The sequence below is a fragment of the Manduca sexta genome, unplaced genomic scaffold (assembly GCF_014839805.1).
Source record: "Manduca sexta isolate Smith_Timp_Sample1 unplaced genomic scaffold, JHU_Msex_v1.0 HiC_scaffold_3632, whole genome shotgun sequence".
In the NCBI taxonomy this organism is placed as follows: Eukaryota; Metazoa; Arthropoda; class Insecta; order Lepidoptera; family Sphingidae; genus Manduca; species Manduca sexta.
Window position 1 is genome coordinate 1 of NW_023594722.1, and position 12,534 is coordinate 12,534.

At 36.9% G+C, this 12,534-nt stretch overlaps 2 protein-coding genes across 2 annotated transcripts; one reads left to right on the plus strand and one right to left on the minus strand.

Annotated features, from left to right (window-relative positions):
* Nucleotides 1–128: 128 nt before the first annotated feature.
* LOC115450825 (peroxiredoxin-5, mitochondrial) lies at nucleotides 129–4,120 on the minus strand. Its single transcript, XM_030178939.2, has 3 exons — nucleotides 3,863–4,120; nucleotides 3,524–3,790; nucleotides 129–768 (listed from the first exon to the last, which is right to left on the minus strand). The coding sequence occupies exons 1-3, from the start codon at nucleotides 3,965–3,967 to the stop codon at nucleotides 571–573; spliced, it is 570 nt and encodes a 189-aa protein (XP_030034799.1). The 5' UTR covers nucleotides 3,968–4,120; the 3' UTR covers nucleotides 129–570.
* A 1,226-nt stretch (nucleotides 4,121–5,346) lies between these two features.
* LOC119188505 (transportin-3-like) lies at nucleotides 5,347–11,957 on the plus strand. Its single transcript, XM_037446783.1, is given in 14 exon segments — nucleotides 5,347–5,623; nucleotides 5,726–5,855; nucleotides 5,858–6,094; nucleotides 6,097–6,614; nucleotides 7,137–7,316; nucleotides 7,727–7,890; nucleotides 8,533–8,743; nucleotides 9,048–9,203; nucleotides 9,382–9,489; nucleotides 9,522–9,649; nucleotides 9,730–10,050; nucleotides 10,744–10,922; nucleotides 11,035–11,281; nucleotides 11,629–11,957. Coding segments are annotated over 14 exon segments (2,757 nt in total). The 5' UTR covers nucleotides 5,347–5,506; the 3' UTR covers nucleotides 11,690–11,957.
* The last annotated feature ends 577 nt before the right edge of the window (nucleotides 11,958–12,534 follow it).

Genomic DNA, 12,534 nt, shown 5'->3' on the forward strand with positions numbered 1-12,534 from the left:
AAATTGTGCGCAACACTAGTTTAGCCACTAGTTTGAACTGTGCATTATTAATGGCAGATTTTTTTTAAAAGATTCAAATAGGTATTATTTGATAGGTACTTCATTGAACGTGTTAATAAAACACAACGTACTTTGTAAGACGATTTAATAATAAAATGATGTTTTTCATATCACAAGAAGTGCTCAACAGTCTATACGTTTAGCTAAGTGTAAGATCACAAGTTACCAAAGTGGGATCTTAAAACTAAATAATTGCGAGAATTCTTAAGGGCAAATAGTTTTCATTCGCGTTCCGTCACCAAATCCAACATTAAAGTACCAAAAATGCATAAACAATTTTATACTTACGTAAATGCCCATTAAATAGCGAAAAATATACAGGATCGAATTTAGACAGGAACCCTAGTGGGTCAAGGGCACGTCACCCGTTAACGATTTTTTGTACTTAAAGCATATTACACTACGAACAGTTTACCAGTAAACTGCCTTAACATTCAGAAAGTATTTTGAAAATACTCCCAAACCATTGTCCCTGGTGACGTAACGCGCCAAAGACCTACACAAACACATTTACTTCTTAATTTTTATTTTGTCGGCCAGCGAGCATGAGAGACCGGTGCCGTCAGGTTCTACATTCAATTCCTCGACTTTGCTGTCGTTTATCACCATGGAGAATCTTTTTGAGCGGAAGCCACCCAGAGGTGGCAGGTTGGTGCCCAGATCCAACGCTTTGATGAACGCACCGTTCGGGTCAGCCAGCATACGGATCTGGAAATAAAATGTCCATAAAAAATTTGAAATTTTAATATATACTTATACTTTGTAACTAAGACGCCCAATATTCTACAATCACTTTAAATTAAGTGGGTACCTATATATATATTAAGCAGTACCAATATTAGAACTTGAATTATAATTATCAGTATCGCTTCGGAGTTTGAAATTTGTACCCGATGTAATGATGAGTTCACCTCCGATCACATCCTGGGACGGAGCGGACATGACGAAAAGAGGGTGCCTTGAGAGCACCTTATCTACACATTTAGAAATAAAGGCGTGATACGCGTTTCAGATTTTTTTTGGATTAAACTAAGCTCGTCGCCACGTCATATTCTCATAATACCAAACACCTAAATATAATTCTAATACAACTACGACTTTTTTGTATCGATTGTTCGTGGGATTTAACTATCAAATAAGGTTGAAGGTCGGAGTCCAAGTAGTATTGATTTCATAATGAGCGAAGTGGCGGCCCGATTCAACGGTACTGAATAAATTATTACCTTATCGGCTTCAGCTTAGAGTACCATTTCAAGTGGCACAGATAGCGCTGATTTCCATGGTTGGGTTATTAATTTTTCGTAGTAATTAAATGCCATTTTCATAGTTTACGGGTTGCGCCAGTGACTAAACTATTTATGTTGAAAGGTACAGCATACTACTATTAGTAGTAGTAATATAATTATATAATATTATATTTCTCTAGAAATATAATGAGTATGTCGAATCTCGCGATTGTCGAATGTCACGACGTTGTAAAAATATTAATTTTGTAATATTTTTCTAACAAACTAACGGAAATCTTAACTTGGTTGGTAAGATTCTATTGTTGCTGTTTGATGAAGCAATTTACACAGTAATATTGATTCATGCAATAGTCCAAGATATGCTAATTCGGTAAAATCACAAAACTCGAGTCAAATATTTGATGGAATGACTTGCAATTAATTTGAAATAAACAATACACCTTTTTTTTCTAAAAATCTATGAATGAATGTTATTTTTAGTTTTGCGTATTTCAATGATAAATATTGTCTAACAATAAAAATATTTGATTGTTACAACGGGTGTAATGCAATCGACTGTCCAACGGAAATAATTTGATAGTGGACTTCAATGTGCATGGATTAAATCTCCATATATGGTTTCCAAAATTGCGTAGTTAGGTTATTTAGATTATTGTAATTGTTTTGTTGTAAAATCGAATACTACTTAAGTTCTAACAAAAGTAATTGTTACTTCATAGTTATGCTATAACTATGAAATTAAGCGGGAAAGATCATTCATAAAAATTATACATATATTTAAATAATTTTTGAACTACATAATAACGACCAATGTACATGGGGATTCAATCAAAGCACATTGAGGTCCTCTATCAAACTGGTTCAGTCTAACAGTTGATTATGTTACAACCTGTATAAAGATGTTGCAAATCTTTATACTGTCCTATGCCTTTATTTTACCAGTTCGTTAATTTTTGAAACCATATACTCATGTTTACTTCCACCAACACTCTGCCAAAAATCATTGATGAAAAATTAAAATTATCACAAAATTAAACATGTATGAATTTGGTGTGTGCACGAGTGTATTTCTGGCTGAAAGTTTGATATTGCCTATGCAACAAATCCTTTTAAAGTAGTAGTAGTAGTGGTGGTATTAGGGTGTGTAAATAAAGTTACTTTTTATTCATATTTATTTTGTTTGATATTCCTCCTTTATTTTACCTCTATGGTCTGAGTAACTTATTGTAAATTTTATTTTCAAGAAGATAAGTATGATGATACTTCAAACACAATATAGCTACTATTCCAAAAACATTAAGATGTACAAAACTGCAAATGCTTTCATACATTGGACTTAAAAATATGGACAATAACTATAAGCGGTAAACTACAAAGTAACTGTTGCAGGAAGTTATCCTCAAAAATAATTTAAGAGAAGAAAATAATATTATATGGAGGTCACTCCAATAATTGTTCTGTACTTGAGCAGTTCAAATAAACATTGTGACCTTCAGTAACTAGAAAGTATATTCAACATGATTATTATTGTATTGCAATTTATTAGAGATGGTGACATGATTTATTTTAAATAAAAATCTGGAATATAGGTAAACATGATTTTGTGAAATAATTAATAGTTACAAGAAAGGATTGAAAATCTTATTCAGGTAACAGTATTACAGTTTTACTAAATGTTAATTATTTCACAGAAAATAGACATTTTAAGAAGGTAAATGGAAAAAATAGAACCAATTTAGGACATACTTAGACCTTCATGTCCATAAATTCATTAGATAGAAATAAATACTTGTCTGTATGACTCTAAACTGCTTATTAGTACCAACATTCATATAAAAAAAATCAAGCATTTATAAATAATAAAAAAGTAACAACAAATTTACATAATATAAAGAAGCCTAAATTATAAAGAGTATCATCAACATGTTATATGAACCTAGATAAGTAATTTGTTAAAACAGTTAGCACATCATAATGATTAACTAGCACAGTATTTATAATAAACAATTATTTATAATCTGTAACCAAACCTTGAACTATGTAACATCTACAATGTAGGTAATTATATAGGAATATGCAGTATACAATAAAATATAATGTTCAATGTCATTATATTAAAAAAAAAAACTCAATCTACAATCAATTAATTTGATACACAGTCTTTGACCTACGAAATTGCGATGTAGAACTTATAAGGAATGTGATGTGAAACTGACCTTTCCTTTGGTGTTATGTTGGGCTCCCCAAGCAGCCATTACATAGGGGTCGTTTACGGAAACGCACACTATCTCCCCGACGCCCTCTGACTTCAGCTTATCGGCATTCTGCACGTAGCCCGGCAAGTGGGTCTTCGAACAGCCCGGCGTAAACGCTCCGGGCACCGCAAAAAGTACCACCTTCTTTCCAGCGGTCAACTCGCAAATATTCACCTTATTTGCCGGCGAATCTTCAAATAAATCCGCCACCGGCAACTTATCTCCAACCTACAAGGTTGCAGAGTTCATAAAACACCGGTAGTTATGTAATTTTTAAACAAATAATTGCAAATATATTACCTTTATAGGCGCCATTGCTATTTGCGTGGAGTGCAGCGCTCGCGCGGACACTTGATTAGTGAATGCAGTTATGCCGCGAATAATCGAAGGCCTCGTGAGAAACATTTGTACGTGGATATGTATTTTTTATTATAATTATTTTGCTATATCGATCCTGCTCTTGACAGGTGATAGAAGTCTCACATAAAATGTTGCCACATATTAACGATTTCTTAAAATTATGTAATACGAAAGTTTGTGATAAGATTTTGATGTTTGTCAGAGGCAAACACAGAAACAGCGAAATGGATTTGGAAAAAAAATGGTTAACAGATAGATTGTGTCATAATTAAAACATAAACTACCCTGATGCTTCCGTAGGAAAACAATGGATTTTTAATCATTTTTTTAAAATAATTGACAATAATGTGCATTTCAAGTATTACTCTTCAAACTTTTTAACATTATCGATTCTCGAAAATTATTATGCATATAGTGCCTATGTAGGTATGTTATCATCACAATTAAATTATACGTGGAAATATGTATTTACAAAGTCCTACCATAAACTTGATCATAATATCGAAAACAGTTTCAAAAACAAGAGATTATATATTTTACGTGGGTGTGTATATCTTAATCTTTTAAAAATGTATAGTTTTATACTTTACAGTAAAATGGCATAAAAAACAATAACTGTGATCTATTGCGGGTTCCCATCTATAGTAAATACTGTACTCGTGTCCCAATCTCGCATTTAAAAATTAACAGAATGCATCTGTAAGTTTTCATAACGCCCCGTATTATAGTCATACACAGAATTCCACGAAATATCAAAAGTAACTTATAATTATTGGCAATGAAAAACTATTTGTCATTAAAACTGACTTTTTTTATTTGTTTCGTAAGAAGGTACTCTATTTATGCGGTTCAGCTGGTACAATGATTCTTGCTCAAGTCTTCTTATACCAAATTCCATCAACTGCCTTTGAATTAAATGTTTCGTTTCATATAGAAATATTCAGAATTGTAAGACAAACAAAATATGTAATCATTGTTTATGACTTTGCGGCGTTCTACAGGGTTGCTAAATTTTATAATACTATACATTGTCAGTATTATTTGGTACCTGATTGTATCTTTTTTATTAATATAATATTTAGCTATATCGTCACAAAATATGTATTGTGGAGAAAAAGGTACAGTGTGGTTCGTTTGTTTTTTGTACCAAATAAATACTTTATCACATATTTTAGATGATGATGATCATGGTGATGTCTTCCTAGCCAATTTCGGATACTATTTTAAAATTCGGACAGGCATATTATTCCACTTGTTTTTGGGAGGAAATTTTAAATAGCTGATATAATTAATTATATCATTTGAAAAATATATGTAACTAACTAATAAAAACATTCTAATTATTTTTTACTTCGATATTTTAAAAGTATCTTTGAATAGAATTTTATATAATACTATGTAATATGAGTATTTATAATTTTATAAGCTGGCAGCTCGGGTACGTTCCCAATCTGGCATTTTATTCGAGTTGTTTGGTGATTTATTTAGTTTATTAGGTCGTTTCCACGTTTTTAGATATGAAGAAACACGATTTATAGTGATGTTAATGAAGCGTTGAGTAAAAGCGCGTGAGAATTCCTAAAAATGATGGAACCGCCGTCAATGGACACAGTGTACCAGGCTATCGCAGCTTTGTTCGATAACCCCAACGCAAGTGAAAAAGAAAAGGCTTCGTTATGGCTGGCAGACGTGCAGAAATCTGTGAGTATTTCTCATTAGCATACATTAATTGTTACATAAAAAGTTGCCAAGTAAACATTTTATGCAATTGGTTTATCCGCATAACCTGTGTGCTAATTTCAGATCCATTCGTGGAAGATCGCGGACCAGCTGTTACAGCAGAAGAAAGACATACATTCGTGTTATTTCGCGGCGCAGACGATGCGGGCTAAGGTCCAACACAACCTGTCGGAGCTGCCGTCGGAGGCGCTGGTGTCCTGCGCGACTCGCTAGTGGCTCACCTGGAGCAGACGTCGCCGGAGACCAGTTCGTCGATACTGACGCAGTTGTGCCTCGCGCTCGCCGATCTAGCCTTGCAAATGCAGACGTGGCAAAACTGTGTTAGTGATCTTATAAAGTCATTTTCTAATAAAAATGACTTTGCATTATTAGAAATACTTACAGTGCTTCCACAAGAGATTGACTCGTCAAGTTTAAAACTTGGTGAGAACCGTGAGAGGATATTAAAGCAGAGTTACGTTCAAATGCTCACATAGTTACTATATTCCTTAAAGAGAGCATCACTAGCTCTCAGAACAGTCATGTTGCATTAAAAGTGATAAAATGTATGACGTCTTGGCTGCAAGTGAAGTCCATCAACATTCAAGAGGTGCCGCAGAATGCAGTGATTGGATTCTGCTTGCAAGTTCTAAGGGATCACAACTGTATCAACACATTACATGATGCAGCATCCGACTGTATATGTGCACTACTACATTGTCTAGAAGAGAATAATAACAATGATAATATAGAAAGACTGTTATTTGATAGTATATCCGCTTTAGAGGAGAGTTACCACATGGCCGTAGCTCATGAGGAGGATGAGAAGGCCACAAATTATGCAAGAGTATTCACTGAATTGGCTGAAACATTTTTAGAGAAAATTATAGCTTGCACAGCAGGTGGAAACACACACTTTGCCATGAGATCACTGGAGTTGGCACTGGTCTGTGTTGGACATCATGATTATGAGGTAAACTGAATAAATATTCTTTGCAAGTGTTTTTATTCACAACTGCAAAAGCTTATTAATTATTGTGTTATCAAAAATTGGTCATAAAGAAAAGTATTTTATATTTATAGGCAAAATAATACTGCATTCTTAAACTTCTAATTTAATGAGCTCATTATCATTAGAAATTTCACTTTTGGCATATTATTTACATATTATTAATATTCTATTGTATTGTGTTTGCTAATACTTGTTAAAACAAATTTTATGCATTGGTTGGAATACAGAGTTTTTTGAGTGTTATGTAAATACATTATTTTAATTATCAAAATAGGCAGCATGAAGACGAACTGGTATCTTATTCCTGTCAATAAATTGTTTTTACATTGAACATTGATCGAGGTATGATATAATATTAATATTTAATACATAACAATTACTACAACAAGTTTATTTACAAAACCTTAACATTTAGAAATAATTCAAATTTATTTAATTAGAAACAATAAAAGATGTAGAAAATAATTTCAAATATTTTAACAGGTTGCAGAAATAACTTTCAACCTGTGGTATAGGTTGTCTGAGGAAGTGTATCAGAGAGATTACCAGCCTTTAACAGATGCATTTACGCCCCACATAGAGAGGTTGATAGAGGCTTTGGCAAGGCATTGTCAGTGCGAGCCAGACCACACACACTTACCTGACGAGACAGATGAGTTCTATGTAAGTATAAATAAAGTTATATCAATATTCTCACATATTTTTCCCTTATAAAGGCATGGTGAAGTGACCCGCATGATGCAGCAACAGATGGTAAGTGGACTGGGGTCTGGATAGAATGTTGGTTGATGAAACATGTTTATCCTTAACCAGTCAACATAATTAGCCTGTAAGTTTAATATTTATTAAAGAATTACTTAAGTCACTCTTAAATTGACATAAATTCTAGAAATAAGACTTAAGTCCTGGGACAAAAATTTGCCTATAGCACTTGGGTAACGTAATTGTAATTTTTTTTATTGGTTGGTATGTGGTAAAGCTTATGTTCTCAATAATAAGGTATAGTATGGTCAATTGTGTTACTGATGTCAAAAAGTACCCATACATCATCTTAACTATGGTTTCCTTTTTAGGTATTTCGCATGAAAGTGATGGGCCTGATCAAGGATGTGGTGTTCATTGTGGGCTCGAGCTCCGTGTTCCGACAAATGTTCGCCGCGCTACAGGCAGACATTTCCTGGGAACAGACAGAAGCAGCACTCTTCATCATGCAGTCAGTTGCAAAGAACATTTTACCGTGAGTGTTTAAGTTAAGCATGTGGACTCTATAGAAATAAATAAAAAAAATAAATTGCTTTATTCATCAAGCTGCACTTATGATAAGTCAAGGTACATGAAAATATTTAATTATTACTTAAATAAAGTAGCTTATATAAACCAAAGACAATTTATATTGATCATAAAATACATTAAAGATTATTAAGTAAACAAAGAAGCCAGCTCGGGCAGGCAGGAATGAAAAAATAAAATGATGTATATATGTAATTTTAATTAACATAAAGGGAGGAATGCGTTCACAATCCTCACCAGTGAGGACAATAAAAGCTCTAACCTAGCTAACCTACCAGCCTCTCACTAGCAGAATATTTGTATGCTTTCCATTATATGGACTATTTTTTATCTGAGAATAAATTTTGTTTTTCATCTTTTAATGTTACTGATCGCTCATTTGAGTTACCATTGCTCATTATATAACATAGAAGCGACATTGGAAAGAGATATATTTGCTTATGATATCTTATGTATTTCCAAGCTCCAATTCATGTAATAGACGTTTTTATTTTCCAGTAATTCCAAAAGATCTGGATATTAATAAAAATCCAGTATTATGTCAAATGGAACAGTCTTTATTTTGATATAGTGACAATACTGTTCACAGGGAAGAATATGAGTATGTGCCTAAAGTGGTAGAAGCGATATTGTCTATGCCTGCCGGTGCCCACGTCGGCGTCCGCGAGACCTGCATACTGCTCCTGGGCGAGCTTTGCGACTGGGTGGAGCGGCATTCGGTGCCTCGAGCGTGTCTGCAGTTCCTCATCAGGGCCCTCCATGACAAGCGGCTCGCTAATGCCGCTGCTACCGCTCTGCTGGTAGGTCAAACATTGATAGATATGTAGTGTCCAGAATTTTACAAGTTCACTCAGTTGATACCTTCATTGTGATGGAAGAATGAGTTACTCAGTTATGTCGGAGTTGACGATCAAATCTACTCATGCTTTTTACATTAGGACAACTCAATGTGGCTTAAGAGTTTTTTTTACTATCCAAGATCCTTCAATATATATAATGTAGCAGCATGTTTTATCAAGTCACTTATTTACTCGGATTTACTGTTGAAAAGAGTTATGCCTTATTCTTTTACTCAGCATTTTCGGCATGTCTGTTTATTCACAGAATATCTGTAAGTCATGTCGCGCGCAGGCGTCGTGCCACGTATCCACGTTGCTGCAGGCCGGGCAGCTCTGCGACGAGCTGGACCTGCCGCTGCAGACTTCTGCTGCCATCATGAGGGCACTGGCTTCTGCTATAGGCCAGCTTCCGCCTGATCAGGTAATATATATTACAAATGTAGATAAATTTCGATAAGAGGTCTCTATATACTTTAAGGGTGAAGTAAACATGGTGTTTTAAATTCAAATTATATTTGAAAACAAGCATTGTGGAAATCAGGTGAAGATACCAAATAAGAAGTTTATAATATGTTAATATTATGAATGTTGTATTGCAGATGAGTGCAGCGATGTGTTCTGCAGTGGGCGCGCAGCTGGCCGGCCTGCGCGCTGCGCTCGACGCACTCGGGGCGGCCTCGGGCGGCGCGCGGGCCGCCGGCTCGGGGGCGCGCACGCGCGGCTCCCGGCTCGACCCGCCACGTGGCTCGACCGCACCGCCGCGCTGTTCCGCGACGTGGACGCGCCCACGCCCAGCGACCCCGACCAACACCCGGCGCTGCAAGCGTTCCACGACGCCTGGCCGCTCTTCGAAGAAGTCATGGAGAAGTATGTGTATAAGGTTATATTTAAGTAATAAGATAGTGAGTGTTGCAGCTAGCTGTATTGTAGCGCTATTGTGTCGGCAGGCTGGGCGGCGACGGGCGCGTGACGGAGCGCGTGTGCCGCGCGCTGCGGTTCAGCGTGCGCTGCGTGCGGTCGGGCGCGGCGGGGCTGGCGCCGCGGCTGGCGGCGGCGCTGCAGCGGCTGTACTGCACGCACCGGCCCAGCGCCGTGCTGTACGTGGCGGGCGTGCTGCTGGACGAGCTGGCGCCGCGGCCGCATGCCGTGCCGCACCTGGTGGCGCTGCTGCAGGCGCTCATGCCGCAAGCCTTCCAGCTGCTGCAGCAGGAACACGGACTCAGGGACAACCCAGACACGGTCGACGACCTCTTCAGACTATGCATCAGGTCTACATTACACAACTACTTACATTTACTTACAAAGGCATGTTGAAGAATCATAAATACTTTATATTTTTTAAATCAATTAGACATGTAAATTATTTTACCAACAAAAGTGGTAGTCGATTTCAACAACATTCCCTTAAGTTATAAACCATACAGGCTAAGGAAATTATTAAGCAATATAATTATTTTATATACAAATGTTATCTTTTTCAATATTTAACTAAACACATCCAAATCATATATTTTAATAATTTTCTTAGCTCTACACCATTATTTGTAATTTCTTCACTTAATTTGACGAAAATCCGAACAACTATTTCGAAGACATTTCTATATGTAAATTTTTTCCGATTTAAGCATCCTCTTACAAAGTAAAGCATATTTGTCAAAACAAATTTCAAACAATAATTTATTGTACAGTTCATTTGATTTAGTTATGTTACATAAGTGACCAGCCCGCCAAGCCAAGAGGAACATAAGTTTAAACAAAACTTTAAACATCCGGTGCAGTATGCTTACTATATAAGGTTAAGGTTGCCTGATGCAAAAATAGAGAAAATATTAATTTCATAATCTGTAGTTGTTTACCCTTTTCTGCCTTCCTTACGGCTCGCATTCCTCAAGTTTAGTAACTATACCCATTCACATCTAAGGTACTGGCTATTATCAACTGACGTCTAATACCTCCCGCAGGTACTTACAACGAGTCCCGCTAGAGTTCCTGTCTAGTGGCGCGATGCCTGCTGTGATCCAATGCGCTATCCTAGCGACTAGTCTTGACCACAGAGAGGCCAACTCCTCTGTCATGAGATTTCTTTATGACTTCGTGAGGGCCGCCAACTGCTCCAGGCCAGAGAAACAGCAGATTAAAGGTAGGCATGTTTTGATTTGTCATCATTATGCATTTAATTTTTAGTTGAACAATATTTCAATTGCACTTCACATACATACGTACGAAGGTATTAATGATTGTTTTGTTTACAGCGGTAGCCGACGAGCTGCTAAATACGTACGGCCAGGAGTTGATGTACGCGCTGATGGAGGCGTCCGTGATCCACCTGCACGCGTACATGCTGAGCGAGGTGGGCGAGGTGGTGGTGGAGCTGGTGCGGTGGCAGGCGGGCCGCGCCGACCTGCTGCTCGCGGCCGTGCAGCGGCTGCAGGCGCTGCCGGCGCACGGCGCCCGCGCCACCGACCAGCAGCGCTGGCAGTTCCACCAGTACGCACTCAGGTCAGGACAGCTGCAGCCCGCGGCCGTGTCAGTGCAAGCAGCAAGTGGCAACAACAAATATATGGCGAAGTATGCCAAAATTTCCGTCAGAGTGGTTTTGTGGCGATTGAATAGGAAGGATACCCCACAAAAGCGGTGCGGATAGCGTCGCCGCTGCTCAGCATACGCAGCGTTGGAGCAAGCTGCCGATGTGTTAAACCCATTATTGTGGCAGAGTGGTTATTGACTATAGAGTTTACATCAAGCAATTGCCTTACACCCAATATATTTTTGACCTGTTTAATCATTTGTTTGCCTTAAAACCAATTCAAATGTATTAATTCTTATAAGACATTTTTTCTATTCAGGGCAGAAAAATGCAAGGAAATGACGAGACTACTCCGAGACTTCGCCAAATTATACCGATAAGACACGCGTGGTATTTTTATTAAAAATGCAATAGCATAATAATTCCTCATAGAGCGTCAAGACTGAAGGACGTAAGATTTCTAATCGAACTAAAATCAAAACGAATAAATGCTAAATATTTATGTATGAACATAAACTTATGTGAACAATTTGAAAAAGGATTATCTGCAGAAAGCCTTGTTAAACTGAAAGCAGTGGGAAGTGTGTGTTACTCTTACATCTCACTTCATTATGTTAAATGCAATACAATATACTAAGTTTCTATCTATATCCGTAGTTTTTTCGATCGGAAGTAAATCGTATATTTGTCATTATTGGAACCATGTTAAACTGAAAATTGTTAAAATACCATTCTTCCGTCGTTACTATTTTATTTACAGAGTGATGCACAACAACGCCGCTATTACCTATCACTGTAAGTGCGATAGGGCCCTTTATTTATTAATGTATGTACTAACCTTATAATGTATCATGTCATACACTTTGTTTTACCTCGGAGAGAAAAGACGTTGAATTTAACCACAATAAAAATAAAATGAAATTAGCCAAAGCAAAGATGAAACTCGCGATAATTATTCATATTTTAATAATTGTTAAGGTAAAGGTGACAAAGTTGATATTTTTTTTAATGATTTTCGAGACGCGACAGTCCCTCGCCAGAGTGTAAGCAACTACGTATATAAACATAAGCAAATTTATGCGAAGCTTTGAACGACGCAATACTGGCACTGTACTGCTATCGTGACCCTGACACATCACATGATTGGTGACAAATTGGCTCTTGACGAAAACTCAATGCTTGCATGCTTGCGGCAGATATTGACAAAACAAACAACCATGGACCT